This window comes from Scardinius erythrophthalmus, assembly GCF_964197995.2.
Source record: "Scardinius erythrophthalmus genome assembly, chromosome: 3".
NCBI lineage: Eukaryota > Metazoa > Chordata > Actinopteri > Cypriniformes > Leuciscidae > Scardinius > Scardinius erythrophthalmus.
The window spans coordinates 44,920,636-44,941,619 of NC_138223.1; the positions used below are offsets into that span (position 1 = coordinate 44,920,636).

At 37.5% G+C, this 20,984-nt stretch overlaps 1 protein-coding gene across 1 annotated transcript; it reads left to right on the forward strand.

Moving 5' to 3' along the window:
* Positions 1–225: 225 nt before the first annotated feature.
* On the forward strand, positions 226–20,651 carry LOC308687912 (sialoadhesin-like; the record flags this gene model as incomplete). The annotated part of the gene is made up of 13 exons (XM_081360735.1): positions 226–403; positions 545–616; positions 1,021–1,371; positions 4,010–4,261; positions 9,081–9,425; positions 9,752–10,003; positions 14,393–14,737; positions 15,124–15,369; positions 17,575–17,838; positions 17,917–18,028; positions 19,745–19,793; positions 19,978–20,055; positions 20,141–20,651. 13 exons carry the CDS (start codon positions 226–228, stop codon positions 20,243–20,245), a joined length of 2,649 nt encoding a protein of 882 aa, XP_081216861.1. The 3' UTR covers positions 20,246–20,651.
* Between the last annotated feature and the right edge of the window lie 333 nt (positions 20,652–20,984).

Here is a 20,984-nt window from a genome sequence, read left to right on the forward strand (position 1 = left end):
GGCTCTGCAGTGAACATCACTGCTCCATTATTAGGAGTTATTAAATAGATCCATCAGTGATGTATTAGTGTTTATGAAGACCATTAAAACTATTTCTCCTGTATCTGTCGTCGGTCTGGTCTCTGAGTGCTTGTGTCGTCTGTCAGAAACTGCCATTGACCCACTTAAACTCAGTGTAGTTGCTGATGGTTATGACTGTGTGTATGTCTCTGTGTGTGTTGCTTCATGTGTCAAACACAGAGTTTGTGTCAGAAAGAGGAAGTGAAACTAAGAGCTGTAAAGATGCTGCTCAGACGCTCCTGCAGACACGATGAGCATCTTTACACTGTTCTTTCTCAAAGCAAACATCTTTCACATATTCTCTCACAAAGATCTGACAATACTGAGCTCTACAGAGATACATGTAAAGCTTGATGTGTGTTTGACATCTGAGACATTAACTTTCTTCTCCAGTTGTTCTTGTGTAGTTGAGATGACGGTCAGTCATAACCAGGAAGAGGAAGACCAACATTTAGATGCTCTTTATAAAGTGTGAAAACTGCAGCGTTTGACGCCTTAAACTGCGGATGTTTTCCTCATTTGGGCGTCGACACTGAAACATTGACACTTCAGAGCGGTAAGACCATTTTATACATTATTGTTTATGAGTTAAAATATTTCAGTAGGGCTACGATTGATGTTTGTAAAAGTGTTTTAGGTGAATGTTGATTTGATGAAGTGATTTAAACTCCAGAAACTCAATATCTGTTGTAGATTCATGTGTAAATATTGTGTGAAGCTCTTTAGACACACGAGGCCTGACATGAGAAACATCATCAGTTCACATCAAGCCTTCAATGAGCCGTAAATTATTAATCATCATGTGCTTTATCAATGATGATTCAGCTCTTCACACTTATAAACGGACATGAGTGTTTTACTGTCAGCTAACATAAAAATGATCAAAAGTGAAAGATATTTTTTTCTACATTCCTTCAAAAACACCTGAAAGTCTCTTCATTCCTCATTTCTGTGTTTCAGGGGTTGATGGTCTGCAGGATTGGGGAGTGAATTACAGCCCTTCATATGTTTGTGCATTAAAGGGATCAAAAGTGAAAATATCCTGTACTTTAACACATCCTCGTGGTTATAAGCTTCAAACAGCTTTCTGGACCAAAACTGTTGTAACTGTTGGAGAACCGCCTAACTTTTGTTCAGATCCACAGAGGAGAAGAGGGATTCAGTGTAACAGTGAATATTATAAAGACACCTCCAGCATCACTTTGACGGCTGTAACAGAAGCTGATAAACACATCTACTACTGCAGATTTATTACAGACAGAGAAGATGGAAAATGGACGGGGGTTCCTGGAGTTCAGCTTGACGTCACAGGTAAAACTACTGAACTCTCAGAAATAGACCACAGAAACATACAAACACACACATCACACACTTTCTTATGTTACTGAATCTGCCAGATGACCTTCTTTATTTGTGGAAACACAAAAGGAGATATTTTATCAAATGTCCTGATGGCTCTTGTTCATATAATGACAGTCGGCACCTTCTTCAAGCTTTAATTGTCTTCAAATGATGTGACTTTTGACTGATATTCCAGTGTTGTGAAGGTGTGCAATAGAGTTCATCAAGAAACAAAGTAACAAAACAAACTGTAATATATTATTTAGCACAACTCTTCACTGCTGTTCTCAAACACTCATACATGCAAGATCAAGATGTGTACTCAGTAATTGTTGGAGTCATTATATTGAGTTGTTTTATGTTTGTTTGTGACACTAGAGGGCGTATGACTATTTGTAGTGGATTTAAGCCAAGTGATGATGAGTTACAGGCGCAAAGGTCAGACAAACTTTTTGACCGTGTTGAGTGTGCTGTGCAGGACTGTGCTCGTGCCCGTAACAGTTTGTTTTTTCGAATTAAATATTTAGTTTATTAGTAGAAAGTTAAGTTTGGAGTATTTAGGGGCCAAGCCTCTATTGTATCTGTTAGTTTTCTTCTTATGTTTCCCGAATGGGAGTCAATGGCAGCCCTATCAACAGAACATAGGAAAATTATGAAATTAGGCACACTTGTAGTGGTGGTAATGAATAGTAATTGTACCAATTTTGGAGTCTCTAAGACCAACTCTATAGCGCCTCCACCAGTTCAAAAATTTAACATTGAAATAGTTTTATTTTTGAACCCTTTGATCTAGGAAAATGAAACTTAGTTGATTCCTCTCATCACGGTGATCACAATCAATTAAGACATTACATTAAGACCGTTACAGTAGTGGGCGTTTAGAAAAGTACAGTATTCAGTTTTTTGCTGCTCCTCCTCTTGCTACGCTTCATTGGAAGCATGATCTGAGGGTCTATGCCAAAGTTGGGAACAGCGCCACCTTTTGCAGCAACAGCGCAAACCTTGCTCAATTTTGCCCAAATTTTAATCATATGATCTTTGGACCGAGCCGCACAGGAATGACTGAACGGATTTTTAATATTCACTATCGTTCCCGAGATATTCGTCTCCAAAGTTGACAATGCCTGTATTTGTAACCTTATGCTAGTTAGCTTAGCATAATAATTGGTTAGCATGCTAACCAGATGCCATTCTTTCTAATGTGTCTCTTCAGCTATCAGGCTAATCATAAGCTACATTAGCATTAAGCTATCTTAGCATGCTAATCTGGTTAACATGCCTTTGTGTGCTCTAATTCAGCGGCCTCTGAGTGGTGCAAGCTGCTAAACCACGTGCCACAAGCCCCAAACCATTCCGGTCATGGGTTTGAATCCTGTGTGGCACATGCCCAGACCCCAAGAGGTACTGTGGCTAAAGTGGTGGCAAAGTTGCTTCTGTTACAGACACGGTGTCTATATGTGAAGGAACTCAATGAATACAACATGCAGCAAATTTATATAAAAATGTTTCATATTGAGTTGACCTTCTGCATCTTGGCAAAAGCACAACTTCCCAGTGGCACAATGAGATGAGTGACAGGCATCTGACCCAGAGATAGTGGGATCAAGCCCTGTGTGGGACGACTTTATAAAGTTGTGTGTCATGTTGATTCCTTTATTATTCAAGCGTTGTACTACTCTTTCTTCCTCTTGGATTATTTTTCTTTTTCTTTTTGTTTTATTCATTGTTTGCAATGCCAATGGACAATGAAAGGATTGGCATATCCGACTTTATCTCGAAGGTATCGACAATATGTTTATTTTATTCAAGACAGAGGCTCGTGTCAAAACCAGCCTTCTGAAAACTGACAATGATAATGTCCGTCGTCAATAGCAACACTGTAATAGTAGACTTACGGTAATATTGTTGAAGTGATTGTCTTGTTGCTAGAATGATTGCTTTGGTAATTGTAATGGGTTAAGATAATAATCAGGTATGATTTTAAACGGTTTCTTCTCAAATCAGTATTTCATGTCTCCGTCATTATTAATGTGGTGAAAAGCTGTGTAAAATGTGATATGACTGATATGATACTGTACATTATCTTTAAATGTCCACCTAAATGTTTGAACTTGTTTGTTGGTCTCGGCCCAAAGCTGATTATAGGAACTTTTTCTTTCTTTTCTTTCTTTTTCTTCAAGTATTAGTGTAATAATCAGATAATGTACATCAAGCTGGTTGTTATCGCAGAATAAACTCTGACCGGTTCACAAATCCTGATCACCCTGTTGGGGTTTATTTTTAAACAACAACCGGCTGGATGTACATTATTTTTACATTATGTTGCTGCCAGAAGAGATTAAAATAAGATTAAAATAAATGTGTTGATTTAATGCTAGATTCCCTGTTCATTAGGACCAGTTGTATCTGTGAAACTGCGAACAGGTCGTTTTTATTTATTTATTATTTTCTCTTTTTGTGTTCTGAAAAAGAAAGTCATGCAGCTTTAGAACCAAATAAATAATGATAAAAAATGACTCAATTTTTATTTTTAGGTGAGTTGTTGTTGATGTTGATGTTGTTGTTGTTGATGTTGTTGTTGTTGTTGTTGTTGTTGTTGTTGTGTCAGGCCTGCAGGTGGAGACACAGCAGAGAGTGAAAGAGGGAGATTCAGTCACTCTGACATGTAAAAGCAGCTGCTCTCTGCCTGAACAAACAACATTCATCTGGTACAGAGACACACAGATATTCACTGAAGGAATTGTGAAAGTGAATCAGCTTCATCTGTGGTCAGTCAGAAGTTCTGATGCCGGAGACTACAGGTGTGCCGTTAAAGGACATGAACATCTGATCTCTTCTGCTGGTTATCTCACAGTAGGATGTGAGTACAAACTGATTCATTATCTATTGATTTGCCACTTCTATAATTCAAAGTGACATGAAAAACCACTAAACCCTTTACTCTCAGGCTATAAATGTCACAATTACTGTAGCTGCAGGGTCATTATTTAGTACACCGAAATAACTACATGATGTTTCTCTGATAAGCAGTTTAAAGTAGATAAAAGCCCGCCCGCACTTACAATTGATTGGTTGGGTCCTTACATGCACTTCGTGAGACACACTAGCACACACACGCAAGGTCTCTCGCTCCCTCTCTCTACACGTTCTTCCCCCGGTAGACGTAGAATCCACAGCTGGATCAATGAGAAGCCCCATTACAACGACCATCATTTGAAGTGTCACACAGTTCTGAAATTATCGTACATTACAGGATTTTTTCCCTTATTGATCGTACATCGTACAGAGGTCAAAATTATCGTACAAATACGATAATTATCGTACATCTGGCAACACTGAGTAGATGTGAAAGATATTAATAAAAATGATGTTATTTCAGCCAGCGCACATCCCTGTATTTACATCCTGTTTTCGGTCGAAGGCCATAGTAATCAATTGTCGAGTTCACGCGCGTGATTTAGGTACTAAACGTATGCGTGTGAACTCGACAATCGATTACTATGGACTTCGACCGAAAACAGTTAGAAAATACAGGTATGTGCGCTGGCTGAAATAACATCATTTTTATTCATATCTTTCACATCTACTGCAGTCAGATTGACCCGCGTTCACTCCGAAGGAATCACTCACATGACCTGTGCACTTGTAATGAGGCTAAAAGCAGGTTTAAAACTTGCCCCATTGAAGTCAACAGGGTGCAGATTTTAAAAAGAGGATAACTTGGTGTAGGCAACACCGATTTTTGTCGTTGTTCTCTGTATTGACAGCACTCCAAATTTACAAAAAATGAACTCAATGTTAAAATTGACCGGAGTTCTCCTTTAAGTGCATTAATTGTGTTTGCCACTGCACTGTAAAATATATATTTTAATGCTTTATCACAATTTTTCACAAATCTTTTGTCAATGCAGCTTCAATTCACAAACGTTGTTCAGATAACATTAGTGGTTCAACGTATCACAAAACTCACGGTTCGGATCATATTGCGGTTTTTGAGTCACGGATCGGATCATTTAAAATATAAAATATAAATAAAATATAGCCTAACAATCTAAGGTCAAACTGTATTAATAATAAATAAATACAGTAAGTAAATGTAAGGTAAAATTGCATTATTCAGTTAAAGAAATGTAATAATTAAATGTAAAATAAATTTAAGTTCACTGTATAATGTAATTAATCTTTGTTAAAGCTGTGTTTTGTAGTTTGATTAACATTGATGACATATAAGGTACTTATAGACTGCTGTCACTTTAAAGTCGGCATGAAATCAAATTTGACAAATCTTCTTTTTATATGTAATATTGTAGTGTTTATTATAAATGATTTATCTGTGCACTTCATTATTTTTTTAAAATTCATGTACCCTTATAATCTTTAATCAAATACATTACCCTTCCCTCCCCCCTCGAAACGACCTCTCTTCTCTTTCGGCCACGTGCCATGGCGAAAGGGTGCGGCCAGAGTCGATGAGGGTGCGGCTATCGAGATGCTCACGAGGGTGAACTTGACTGATAACAGAGAATGTCTAATAAGGATGATACCTTGACTTGACTCTTCTTGGTTCGCGGGAATATTAAAATAAAATAAAAAATCCTTCATGGGAGGGTAACGGTGGGGAGTCCGGTGGAGAGAAATCCTCCACAACTGAATGTAAACTGGCATTCAAATCTGCCTCCATTTTGTTTGCAACGCCCAACCTCCAACGATCCAATCAATTCCCGAAGGACGAAATCAAGCCCCGCCCTGCATTTTTTTTCTAATTTCAGAAGCCGTTTCACTCGGATATACGTCATAACAAGGAAAAAAAATGACAGTCTCAACTTCCGTTTCATGCCGACTTTAAGACCGAATACACGGGTCCAATAATAATACATTCTCTTGAGGCATAACTGACAGTTTACGAGAATACTTGCTGAGACCGGTATTTTGACATCATTTTGTATGAACGTGAAAGAGGAATCAGTTCGGAGTTTGTGCACTATCTGAAACGCCTGTGTGTGTGTGTGTGCGCGCGTGGGTTTCGGGTGTGTGTGACTGTGCGCACAGATAACAGTGTGCGAATAGCAAATTAAATTCTCTTTTGCCTCTTCTAGCGCTTGAATGGTTTAAAATCTATTGAATGTGGAAACCAACAAGAAAAAACACTTGCAAATGATAAACTTGAAATGAATCCACAAATCATATGCGTGCCGAACCGTGGGGGCCGGTCTGTCCTTATCACGGATCAACAACGATCCGTTTAACCCCTAGATAAAGTAATATTGATTTCTGTTGAATAAAGTTATCTCTTTCTTTGTATCAACTCACATTATTTGTTTAAATGAACTCAAAGTTTAAGGCAACCAGGTTATGCAAATTTATGTTAAGAACTCGCGCCAGTCGAGAGAAATTTATGTTAACCAAGAACGCCGCTCGCGCCAGTGGACACGCATCGAGAGAGACGGGGAGGAGCCGAATCCTGCCGTCGTTTTCACATGAGGTTTAAAAGGGGACTGAGGCCATCACAAATTCGTGTAGCCTACAAGTAGAAAAAGGGCCAAGTGACGTCCCTGGTACCGGCAACATGTGAGAAGTGCCGGTATACGCAATAAAAGTGAGGGTACGCTACAGCTTAAAATAGAGAAGTGTGTACCGGCCCACTTCGAGCGCTGAGTATAGCAGAGAAACTAGAACTGCATCAACAAGTGCAGAGACTGCCTTTTCATCAAAGCAGCGTAAAGAAGTCTGAACCTTCTATGGCCCATTTTCATCCTGATCACAGACTCTTGTTAACCCCCAAAACTCAGACATAACAGAAACCCTTTAAATCCCAACACAACAACATTACACACTAACAGATCTCCCGCTATATTAATCATGTGCAAAACTCATAAAATAACACTTCCTTTTAACATTTACTCTCCTATCAGGGTCTGAAGCAAAGCATGCTGGGAACTAGAAATACATAACTCATTCAGTTTGAGTTCTCAGTTATTGAGTTCACATGACTTTTTCTTTTAAGAGCAATGATCTTTCAGTAATATTTTATTGAAATTATAAATGGGGGGCGGGGGGGATATAATTTATATATATCACCTTATTTCTATGATGTGTCACACAGGCACAATAAAGTGACACAGATGTATCACTTTTATTCTGTTTTTCGTTTTTTATTCAAAATACTCACAAACTTTATTTATTCATTAACTATAGCCTATCATTAACTAATAAGTGCCGAACACACACAGAAAAATCACGAGATATTCTCCATTCTCTTTAACCAATAAAAAACGACTGCAGCTTTCAGTCGTTACTTTCTTTTCAGTTTTATAGTTCACTTGAGGGAGTTTCTATGGCATTTTTAACGACACATGTCGAGTGCGCATCAATGTAATACATAAACGTGTGATTCTCCACAAACTCGCGCGCTCAAATATAGTGTTCTCATGGCTCTACTCTGCTCAGATATTACGTGTTCGCTCGGTTATGAGTGTGGGCACCAACCAGCAGAAACATAAATCGGTGCCGATTGTCAATTATTTGAATGTGTTTTGTCGTTTAAATCATGTCAGCTGATCTATAACGCGTGATGGGGGCTGCCACCGCAATTCAGAGAATCAGAGCTGTCGGATTAATGTCACATAAATTCACCAATTTCTCTGGAAATAAATAAAAGTAAGGGGCCGGTGAATTGGGAAAAGAACAGAGTAGACTTTATAGTTAACTACAAAATGTGTATCTGATATAAAACATGTCGTCAAATTTTAATTGAAGAAAGAATTATTATTATCGCTTTCCATTAACATCAGTGTATATTTAACAAAATGTATTTTTGGCTAGTAGCCTATTTAATGTCTATGTCAGGCGTCACCAAACTCGTCCTGGAGGGCCGCTGTCCTGCAGAGATTCGCTCCAACCCCAATTAAACACACCTGACCCAGCTAATCAGGGTCTCACAGCCATACTAGAAACTTTCAAGCGGGTGTGTTGGAGCTGAACTCAGCAGGACAGCGGCCCTCCAGGACTGAGTTTGGTGACCCCTGCTCTATATTAATGTCTGAAACTTAAAATGAACTTTATGTGGTTGAAATCACTGAATAGTTGTGATATGAAAATACGTCCATCTCTGGCTCAGCGTCAGGCAAAGCGTGACAGCAGAGAAGTTCTGATCACACTGAAGTTGTCGATCGCTTCAGAGGGTTCAAACCGATCTTCTTTCGGGGGTGAAGAGTATCAGATCAGATCTGAGGGGGCATTTCCCCCTTTTGCCCCCCGTGACTCCGGGCCTGGACTGCCGACGCTCCCTATAAACAGAGTAACGTTACTCGTGATCGTGAATGCGAAAGCAACAAACGTTCATTCAAAAAACATTTCAATATTTAGCATATTGATAGTGGCTCAATGATGCCCACAAATTATACACAATATAATTAACAAATATAATTACGAGAGAATGCAAAAGCATTGAAACATGTTTTTCCTCCCATCTCGTATATTTCTCCATCATCATGTCCCTTTAGGGTCTCCGTAGAATGCGTAATTTCCTTTCTGAACATAGTATTCGGCTTCGGGCACATCCCTAATAAACACCAACTGAAATCTATGATAGTGTGTTATGAACAGTGCAGAAGAAAACGAAATGTCTGTGTTTGTTGCTGGAAGTCTCTTTAATTATTTTCCTCATTTCTGTGTTTCAGGGGTTGATGGTCTGCTGGATCAGGGAGTGAATTACAGCCCTTCATATGTTTGTGCATTAAAGGGATCAACAGTGAAAATATCCTGTACTTTAACACATACTTGGAGTTATACACTCATAGAAGGTTTCTGGACTAAACCTGTTGTAACTGATGGAGAATCACCGAATCTGTGTTCAGACCCAGAGAAGAGAGGAAGAGTTCAGTGTAACAGTGAAGATAAAGACACTTCCAGCATTACTTTGACGGCTGTAACAGAAGCTGATAAACACATCTACTACTGCAGTTTTACAGGTTATCAGAGTAAAAGATGGACAGTGGTTCCTGGAGCTTGGCTTGATGTCACAGGTAAAACTAGTGAACTCTCAGAAATAAAACACAAAACCTTTTCTATTAATGATTATTAGATTAAACGGGAGGGAATGATGGATGGAGGTTGGACTCAAACTCAGGTCTCCATGACAACAGCAGCTGTTTATATATCAGAAGTGAATCACTATCATCTGTGCCACAGAAATATCCAGCAATATATTATGTAACTGCTGTCTGACCTGCTTCATTTTAGTGTTTTAAAGTTATTTTAGTATCATCGCCATGATGCTGATGTTGTGATGACAGTGAATCAGTTGTTGTTGTTGTTGTTGATGATGTTGTTGTTGTTGTTGTTGTGTCAGACCTGCAGGTGGAGACACAGCAGAGTGTGAAAGAGGGAGATTCAGTCACTCTGACATGTAAAAGCAGCTGCTCTCTGCCTGAACAAACAACATTCATCTGGTACAGAAACACACAGATATTCACTAAAGGAACAGTGACAGTGAATCGGCTTCATCTGCGGTCAGTCAGATATTCTGATGCCGGAGACTACAGGTGTGCCGTTAAAGGACATGAACATCTGATCTCTTCTGCTGGTTATCTCACAGTAGGATGTGAGTACAAACTGATTCATTATTATAAGTGAAATATCTCGCACTATTGGGATGTTTATATTTCGTTTGGAAGAGTTTATAAAGCTAGGCTCAAACTGAAATCTCTAGTAGTGTTGTGAAAAGTTTAGAAGAAAAATATAGCAGCGTTTATCGGAGTTCAAGCGCTTTAAGGCCTGTAAGCATATGTAACTGGTCCCACTTGATGGGACGTTGACTCTGCGTTGTGTGTGCGTAGAACAAATAGACATCAAACTTCTATGACTGGTCTATAGTCCCCTTCAATGTTCGAAAGCCTAGGCATGGGGTCAGAAAAAATGGCACAGCTTATAGATCAGCATATTGTGTCAGATATGCACTGTCTTTGCCACCACATGAACAGGAACAGTACCATAATAAACTTGTTTTAGCTAATGGTGATTGTCTGCCTGATCCGGAGCTCCTATCAGAATGGGTAGACGACGTTAGCAAGTGGCCAGATATTCACTAGTACTGCTATCTGTTCAGATAGATACTGCTGTCTGCTGAGTCTGTATATGACACAGGTCACAATTAATGCCAGATATCAAACTTCACCTAACTATTAAATCAGTCTACAGTTTACAGAAAACATTTGTTTACTTACCATGGCTTAACTCTACCGTTGTTGTCACAATGTTGTCCCAGTCTGCCCATTTATAAAAAAATAAAATATAAAAAACTATGAACAGTTTTCTGTTAACTATTAACCTGCATAGCTTAATGTTATAGTGTACAGAAAACTGTTCATAGTTTTTTTTTTTTTTTTAAATAAACGGGCAGACTGGGACAATGCTACGCTCAAAGAGGCTCGTGCTTGTAGTGCTCACTTCATATCAGGTAAAGTCATCCTTTATCATCCCTTTCTGTTAGATTAAACTCGAAAGCCTGGATTGCATGGACAGTTTTCTGTACACTAGCCTATAGCGTTAAGCTATGCAGGTTTATAGTTTTGTAAATGTCATGGACCTGTGTCATGCTACAGATGTAGCCAGCTGCTAGTAGTTAGCCGCAGGCTAGCGGCTTTGTGCCAACAACGGTAGAGTTAAGCCATGCTAAGTAAACAAATGTTTTCTGTAAACTGTAGACTGATTTAATAGTTAGGTGAAGTTTGATATCTGGCATTAATTGTGACCTGTGTCATATACAGACTTAGCAGAGAGCAGTAAGTTATATTTCTGAACAGAAGTCGTCCATTTTTTTTTAAACGGATGAGATCCTGCAGGAATCCTGAAAAACTTGACTCCAACTTGTGCGATAGTCCACAGTCCACGACGCAACAAGTAGGCATTCTTTTCTTGACGAAATCCTTTTTTTAAACACACAATTCAGTGGGATTGAATGAATTTTCTGACCCCGACCTGTGACGTCAGCCGTGAAGGGCTCTATAAACCCTTTTTGTGCCGACGTCACGATTACGTCATGGCGTTTACTGGAGGCAAAACAAAGGGAAAACTGGAGGCGTCAATACACACCAGCACAGAGTGCAGGCTCCAATTAGAAATGTGATCGCATAATGTTTTCTAAACTATTGTGATTATTTGTGATCTGGCTCTGTCCAGTAAAATTAACTTTTGCAAATAATAATCGCGGTCCTGGACAGTGAGTGACCTTACACATTAAGATAAAATCGGATTTTCTCCAGTCATTGTTAAAAAACAAGCTAACAAAACTTGCAAACTAACCTCAGTGAAGGACGTTAGTGTTGGAAAACAACAGCACATAAGCCACTTGAGCACACATTCAACTTCCACAAAAATTGGCACGTCGGTGTAATCCCACATTGCAAATCATGATAAAACACCCAAATAACAGTTTTATTTTTTTACATATAAACAAACTAATACGCAGAGATGGGCATAAATACATGGAAATGTATTTAAAATACAAATACAAAATACTGTGTGAAAAAATGTATTTAAATACAAATACAGTATTTTGTATTTTGAAAATACACAAAATAAATGTTAAATTGGCCATCCAGTGCAGGTTTAGGCCACAGTGAATGAAGAAACTACATAGACCTACTGACTTTTCATTGCTAACCTCATCTCTGCCCTCTCTGTCTTTTACTTCACAGTAACAATATCATGGTTTCACAATTCTCAATATCAGTTTTGATTCCACAGCATAAACTGAATTTCAAACTCTTTTGAGTTTTTTTTTTTTTGCAGGTAGTCCAATGCTTTTTAAGTAATTTTATGTTTATTTTATGTAAAGTTGATTTGTTTCTATAAGTTTATTAAAATTAGAAAGTGCATCTAAAATTTTAAATTAGAATTAATTTAGATTCATTTGACACTATTTACCCCTTTTTTATTTTTATTTTTTATGTACAATAAAACTAAAAGCTTTTTGTGATTTTTGAAAAGACTTTTGTGGCCTATCATTCATCAGTGTTTGTTTTTCCACTCCAACGTTCCAGTAATTCCTGCCCACTAAAAGCTGCACGGATAAATTTGCCTACCCCACAAATAGGTCCATCTATGTAAATGATTCAGAAAAAGTTCCATCAATTCAAACTTTATATCATCGCTATGATATGTAGTGTCATATCACCCAGCCCTAACATGCAGTAATGCTTTAAACACATTTGACAAGCTAGTTGATAAAAATCAACAACCGGTCAAGACTGATTGGCTAACGCTATTTTCCCACTTGTCTGTGCTCTTTTATTCTTTCATGTTAACTGAAGTGAATAATGCACTATTTTAACTTTAATCAACAAGTAGAATTGATCATGACATTCTCACCTTATATACATAAAAAAAAAAAAAAAAAAATCACTGATCTAGTGAATGTCTGAACTAGTTGATGCACAAAATCAGTACCCTGATAAAGAGGTTGACTGGCAAAAAGTATTTTGAAAATACAAAAATACTCATCTTAAATGTATTTAAATACAAATTACATTAGATTTTTTCCAAAGGCTTTAAAATACAAAATAGTATTTTGTATTTCAAATATGTATTTTAAATACATGTATCTGAAATACTGCCCATCCCTGCTAATACTTCGAAATATTATTACCTTTGGCTCTATGACTATGACATCCTATGAGACATCCTCATCTCATCTCAGCTTATCTTAGCGTGAACTGAGAAAGCTCAAAGTTAAGTGTCTCTTAAAGGGGCGGTACACTTCATTACCAAATCGTATATATACTCAAACTAATTAAATCAAAAGAAAATACAATGAAATCAAACAATATAATTATTCAAAATAAAAGAATCAGAGTTCATACAATGAGAAAAGGTAGCCTGGGTTTCCCCATACTGCCTTGCTCGCAGCGCGATTTTATTCACGCTGCTAGGCAGTCTGGACACCATGGACTAGCCAATCACAGAACGGGGAGGGAGCAGCAAGACGATGACGACACCAAAGCAGTTTGTTTATATCTATAGATCCAACATGGCATCAGACTTGACGTTACCTTCTACCCTCATGTTTATCTTGCACAAACGGTAATATTCGCTAAACGCCATCGTGCACAAATAAATCTTTGACCCATCGTCTTTTTCCTCGTCGAATTTCTGTCACTCTACATACGTCATCTGGTATAATTGAAGCGATTGGCTATGAGCTACGTACAGGCGCATTTGATAGACATTCATAGCGCCCAATAAACGGCTCTGGGCATTCGTAAACCACGCCTCAAATACGAGAAAATGAACACGTGGTTCCCAGACCAAGTCTCAAATGAGACTTGGTCTGACGTTAGCCAGGCTAGAGAAAAGGGGAGATTTTGAGTGAAAATAATAATGCTAAATTTACATTCGTTACACATACATGTAAAAAGTTATAATGTTTTATTTAGCCAGCATTAAATTACTTAGAACATAGATGGAAAATACAATTTACAGTGAATACAGGCAGTTTACTAAGGAAATACATGTTTTTTTTAAAACCTTTTAAAGCAGTTAAAGCACCACTTATGTAACTGTGTAACTTATGTAACTGAATGGCCCGATGTGAATTAAAGTTTGCATGCTTCTTAAGAATCGTGTGCTGCAAGTGCTCACCTAATGATGCGAAGTTCTGAGTTTTCATTTAGGAACAATAGGCTTTTGGGTAGACTTGGCTACGCCTGTTTTCTAAAGGACCCAGCTGTATATCCCAAGTACTTTTCGTACTTTCTCCACTGTAGCGCCCCCGTCAGGCCGATCGGGGCAAGTCTTGGTGACGTTGTAGACGGGGAGGGTACTACCAGCCCTCAAAGTTTCAAGTCTCTACGACTTACGGTTTGGTCTGCCCGATCACTTTTAGGGGAAATGCTGATCCTTGGAAATTTACCACGTACTTGAACCCAATGAAAGATTTCTGTGTTTGTTGCTGAAAGCCTCTTTAATTATTTTCCTCATTTCTGTGTTTCAGGGGTTGATGGTCTGCTGGATTGGGGAGTGAATTACAGCCCTTCATATGTTTGTGCATTAAAGGGATCAACAGTGAAAATATCCTGTACTTCAACATATCATCAGAGTTATGAGATCAAAACAGCTTTATGGACCAAAACTGTTGTAGGTTATGGAGAATCACCAAATCTGTGTTCAGACCCAGAGAAGAGAGGAAGAGTTCAGTGTAACAGTGAAGATAAAGACACTTCCAGCATTACTTTGACGGCTGTAACAGAAGCTGATAAACACATCTACTACTGCAGTTTTACAGGTTATCAGAGTAAAAGATGGACAGTGGTTCCTGGATCTTGGCTTGATGTCACAGGTAAAACTAGTGAACTCTCAGAAATAAAACACAAAACCTTTTCTATTAATGATTATTAGATTAAACGGGAGGGAATGATGGATGGAGGTTGGACTCAAACTCAGGTCTCCATGACAACAGCAGCTGTTTATATATCAGAAGTGAATCACTATCATCTGTGCCACAGAAATATCCAGCAATATATTATGTAACTGCTGTCTGACCTGCTTCATTTGAGTGTTTTAACGTTATTATTTTAGTATCAGTGCCATGATGCTGATGTTGTGATGACAGTGAATATGTTGTTGTTGTTGTTGATGATGTTGTTGTTGTTGTTGTTGTTGTTGATGATGTTGTTGTTGTTGTTGTTGATGTTGTTGTTGTTGATGATGTTGTTGTTGTGTCAGACCTGCAGGTGGAGACACAGCAGAGAGTGAAAGAGGGAGATTCAGTCACTCTGACATGTAAAAGCAGCTGCTCTCTGCCTGAACAAACAACATTCATCTGGTACAGAAACACACAGAGAATAACTGATCGAACAGTGAATCGGCTTCATCTGCGGTCAGTCAGTCGTTTTGATGCAGGAAACTACAGTTGTGGTGTGACAGGACATGAACATCTGATCTCTTCTGCTGTTCATCTTAATGTTGAATGTGAGTACAAACTGATTCATTAATATTAGTGAAATATTCAACAGATTATTCAGAATTTAGTTCAGATTTGTTTGGTAATTTCAGGACCAATCATACAGACTCCATGACATTTTTCTTTTTTAATAGACATGATTTATTCTTATTAACCCCTTTACGTACAAAGATCTCCGACGGCCCCAGATTATTGTTGTTCAACATTCACCTCACGTTAAAACACTCTTACTTGACCTGGACAAACTGAGTATCATTAGAAAGATTAAAGACGCCAGCTTCGATATTTGACCACTGTTTATGATAAAACTAGGTTGTAATGACATTCATTTCTTAATTTAATTTATGTCAGGAGTGCAAAGTAATCGATCTGTAATTTTTGATATTTTGAACAGAATAAAAACACGCACTCATATTCAGTCACGTCTGCTCTGGTTTATTGTGTTCACAGCTTCACTGAACAGCATCTGTTACGGCTCTTAGTCCAAAAGTGCGTATATTGGGAGAGATATTGATTTATTCTCACGTTTGCAAAATATTTCGTCATACAGAATACCATTTCTATTGATTTCCCACTGAATTATGTGATCTGAAGAGCTGAAAGAGCGTTTAGAGTGAGCTCTGTCTCTCCTCTTTCTGCTGTGTGTCAGTTATGATCTCAGCGCTCTCTCATTCACTGTACAGCTGTCAATCATCTTACGTGATCATATTCTCTGCTCTTCTGCATGACACTGTCCTGTACACTTCCTCGTTCTGCTCCGGGAAGAACAAACCCAAAGAAACATTTCTACACGTGAAACAAGAAGCTAATAAACACACGATTACGATACATGCATATAAAAGGCTAAAATAACATATTTCAACATCATTATTATTAAAATCCACATTAGCTCGCGATTGGAAGTTAATACAAAAACTCAATAGTTGTTTAAAGTGAGTTTTGAGTTCAAGTGTAATATTAATCTTTTAAATTGTGTTATGAAGCTTGATGCTAATTGTAGCTCTAATGCACCTGTCTCACCAGGAGCTTTTATTCCATAATCTAATTTGTTATATAATTCACATAAGGTCCCAAGAATATGCTCATTTTTTGTTTTCTAGAAAGACTTTAAGAGTTAATTGGTGGATTAGTGGGATTGAAGTGGTGTAGATGCACTGTAAAACCTTGCTGTAAAAAAAGCCTAATTTCTGAAAGTAACGTACCATTGTCCATTAAAACATGAATCTGTGTTTAGTTACTTTTTTTTATGAATCTTTAGTTGATAAATCTGTAAATATAATATTGTTTTATTAATTTTTCACCAGTTCAGATGTAGATTTGCACCTTTTTCATTTTGATTTCTACTTAAAGATAAACTTCAGTAATATAATAAAGATAATTGAAGGTCATGGCATGAATAAAGTAATTATTTAAATGATTTATATATATTTCATGTTAATCCTCCAAAGAGCGTCTCAGCATCCATAACTGGATCTAGTGTAATAGTGGAGGGAGATTCAGTGACTCTGAACTGCAGCAGCGACTCAAACCCTCCTGCAGAAATCAGCTGGATTAAAGGAGGAACGATTCTGCAATCTGGAGACACATACAGCATAGAGAAGTACAGAAGTCAGCTTAAAGACTCACACAGGAGTTCGTAGGCCGCCCCACTTACAGTTACAAAGATCACAGCAGTTATACCCGTCACCAAGGTCTACGTCATTGCTTAAAGTTTGAATGATTCTGATTGGCTAAGAAATTGATAAACATAGTAATTTTCCACACATATACAGATAGACTGAAACATTTCTCCATAGATTATGCATCTGACACTCAGACCCTGAAGTTAGGCACGTCGTGATCTTCCTGGTCGTAGATTTGGGTTGCTGCAGCAAAGCAAGCCTGTCCCAAACAACAACCCAGTCAATCTTTGCCAGTGGTTCCTTAACCTGTAACCAAGAAGACTAACACACACACCGACACACAGCTTTTCCAAGGTTGGATTTGGCCAGGCTCTAACTATAAACAGGAGTCTCGTCTCAAAACATCAAGATAACAAGTCCTGAAGACTCACACAGTAGACAAACTTAGACGAAAGGACCAAAAAAAAAGAAGAAAAACTTGGATGCGGACTTGATTTGTGGGAGGGTACAGACTGTGTTATCGCATTAGAGTATGCGCCACACTTGTGAAATAAAATAATTATTTACATGTTTTATGTATATTTCATGTAGATCCTCTACAGAGTGTCTCGATGTCGGTCAGTCGGTCTGGTGTAATAGTGGAGGGAGATTCAGTGACTCTGAACTGCAGCAGTGACTCAAACCCTCCTGCTCTGAACTTCAGCTGGTTTAAGGAGAATGAAACCTCAGCTGTTGGATCTGGACAGAGTTTCAGCATCTCCAGCTTTAACTCCAGTTTCAGTGGACGCTTCTACTGTGAGGCTCAGAATAAACATGGATCTCAGAGATCAGCGTCTGTTTCACTCACTGTTAAAGGTATTTTCTATAATCAGACACTCTTTCAGTTTCATCTGTCTCACGTGTGAAATGATCTTCATGATCGTCTTGTTTCAGGGGTTCAGAGAGATGCTCTGCTCACAGTTTCTGGGATTGTGGTGGGATGTGGAGGATTGATCTTCATCATCATCATCATCATCATCATCATCATCATCATTGTGTTCATAAAGTGAGTGAAGTTTATCTGCACACTAAATCTAATGCTGTGTCCAAATTCAGGGTCTACATCCTCCTTAGGATCCTTCCTACCCGGTTGAAGGAGGAGGGGTCCTCCGACGACCGCAAAGCCCGGAAGTCTGTGTTTGTGAATTTGGACAGCCTACCCTTCTTTCACATATTTTCAGAGGAGAAAGGCCGCGAAATTTAAAAATACTACTGTTACTGTGTCACGAAATGTAGTTTTAAGAGTTTTTCAGTCGACAATGTAGTTGTGTAAAGCTCAAATCTGTGGTTTATTTATAAAGAGAGCGCCATTTTAAAAATGTTATCTGACGGTTTCGGAGTTGTGAGATCCAGGGATCAGCGGGCGCTCAGCGCTCATGTACCCCGCCGAGAACAGCCTTGCCTCGGCTAGAGCTTCTAGACGTTCGTCGCTGTCAGTCTAGTGAGAATAATTCGTCTTGTGTTTATGTAACAGGCGATCTTTGGTTTAATTAATCTATAATTTGTTCCTTGGCAGATTGTTGTGGCTGAGGGCAAAGTGAAGTTTCATAACTTTATATATTTAGGCTTATTTAACTTTAACGGTGTAGCCTGCTGTATGTTTGACTGAATCGTTTACTTTATTTCTTGACTTGTATAGCTTCTTATACCTTTTAAAAACTGAAATTTAACAAAAAGAGACAGGGTTGCGTCATTTTATTTTATATAGCCTATGTAATAATTTATTAAAATGTATAAATTTACATTATTTATTATTGTTATTATAATAATATAATAATATACCACTTGCGATTATCAATCTATTATAGTTATGCTGTTAAATTATTTTACTATTCATAGTAACTATTTAACTTATTATTTTTATTGTCTATATTCTGTAATTGATATTTCATATTCTATTGCTATTATTATAGTATTATACATAAACTATATGCTATTATCAATATATTATTATTATTATTATTATTATATTAGTACTTATATTATATAATTATACTTTTTATTACTATTTTATTTGCTGTATACTGTTTGTTTATTTTATTGACTAAACTATTTACTATTAGCCTACCTCTCACTTTATCTTATATTTACTATTTGCATTGCACTGTAGTTGTACCATATCATATGTATTACCATAAAGGATCCCACAATAAGAAAACTTTATTTAATTTAATGTGAAAATTAAATTATATCTCAGTATGGGGGTGTTCACAATTCTTATTCAAGAATGAAAAGTTAAATACATGACAAGCCTGAGCTTTGGCCATTCCTTATTAAAAAAAAAAAAAAAAAAAAATTCAACCACTGAAAAAATATTTTTTTTTGAAAAGCCAGTTTTTAAAAAACTTACATCGAAAAGCATACTCCTCTCCCACTCCACTACCGCTCGCTTCGTCCGCCATTACGCTCTGCCGAAAAGAATTATGGGATAGGTAGGACGGGAAAGGATCCACCACACCCATCCTTCCAATTCGGGGAAAAGGAGGACGTATTTGTGGGCCGCATTTGAAGGATCCTACGAATTTGGACAGCCTTCGTCGCGGCGCTGTGACGTAACATCCTTCAAATGAGTACTCCGAAGGATGTAGACCCTGAATTTTGACACAGCCTAAGACTTCACTAGATGTGAGATTTATTTTGGTTGATTTTTTTAAATTAAATTGACTATTTCAAGCCTTTTCTTTTTTAATATATATTTTAATAGTTTTCTCTCTGTTTTCAGGAGGAAGAAGAGGAGAGAAGGAGGATCTGAAGACGGGAATAAAAAGCAGGCGAGTCGGCACACACACACACACACACACACACACACACACACACACACACACACACACACACACACACACACACACACACCTCCATCTACAACTGCAATACAGTGTGATTGTATTGTTGCATTGAACTATGAATACAACAGTGTATGTGAAGCAATTTAAGTGTATAAATCTTTCTCTATAGGCGGCTGACGCGAGTGATGATACATACACAGCTCTGGATCCAGCGTCCAGAACATCTGACGTTTACAGCACAATCACAGTCAGTAAATGTCTTTTACACACTTTTACACTCAGATTCAGCAGATCCACACATAAACAGGCTGTTGATGATCTGTCTCTCACAGTCTGTTCAGTCCAGAGCTCCTGATGACTCCTACACGGCTCTTGAGCTTCAGTCCAGGTCTTCTGAATATGAGACTCTAGCAGTGACTTCAGCAGATCCACATTAAACTGTATTACTGCTAATATACCTCTGATGCTCCTCACAAACTGATAATCCATCATTATGAGCTCATAAACATCATTTCATTATCAATAACATTCTGATGTCTTAAGCTGTGTATATTGTCATTGAGCTTATAAGAGTGTTGTTGTATTAGTCTTGCAAATCTATATTTTAGCCTGCATATTTATGTTTGTGCTGCATATGCAAATGCATTTTAGGAGAAAACTTCAAAATTCAAATATTTAAAGTTACATCACAATAACATGTAGTCAATAGTTTAGTGTCTGCTTTACTGCAGTACTACAAATTTTTATTTATGTATGTTAATAATTGCCCTGTAAAGCAGTATGTTCATGTTAAACGCAGTAAAATCTGTATCTGATTGTATTAAAGTCTCTAGTTTCTCTGTTATGTCGGATTGTATGGAATTCCAAAGCTGCCAATATTAAAAATAAATAAATACATAAATAAATATATAAATAAATGTAAAAAATAAAAAATAAATAAATAAATAAATATACATAGAAAAGCAAAAAAACGAAAATAAATAATTATTTATACATTTATTTCCTTATTTATGTATATATTTATTTTTTCCCATATTTATTTATTCATTCTTTTATTTATTTCTACATTTATGTATTTCTACATTTATTTATTTCTTCATTTATTTCTTCCTACATTTCTTCCTGCGTAGGGTAATGAGGATGCGTGGTTTACCTCAGACATAGCAATCGAGCTCA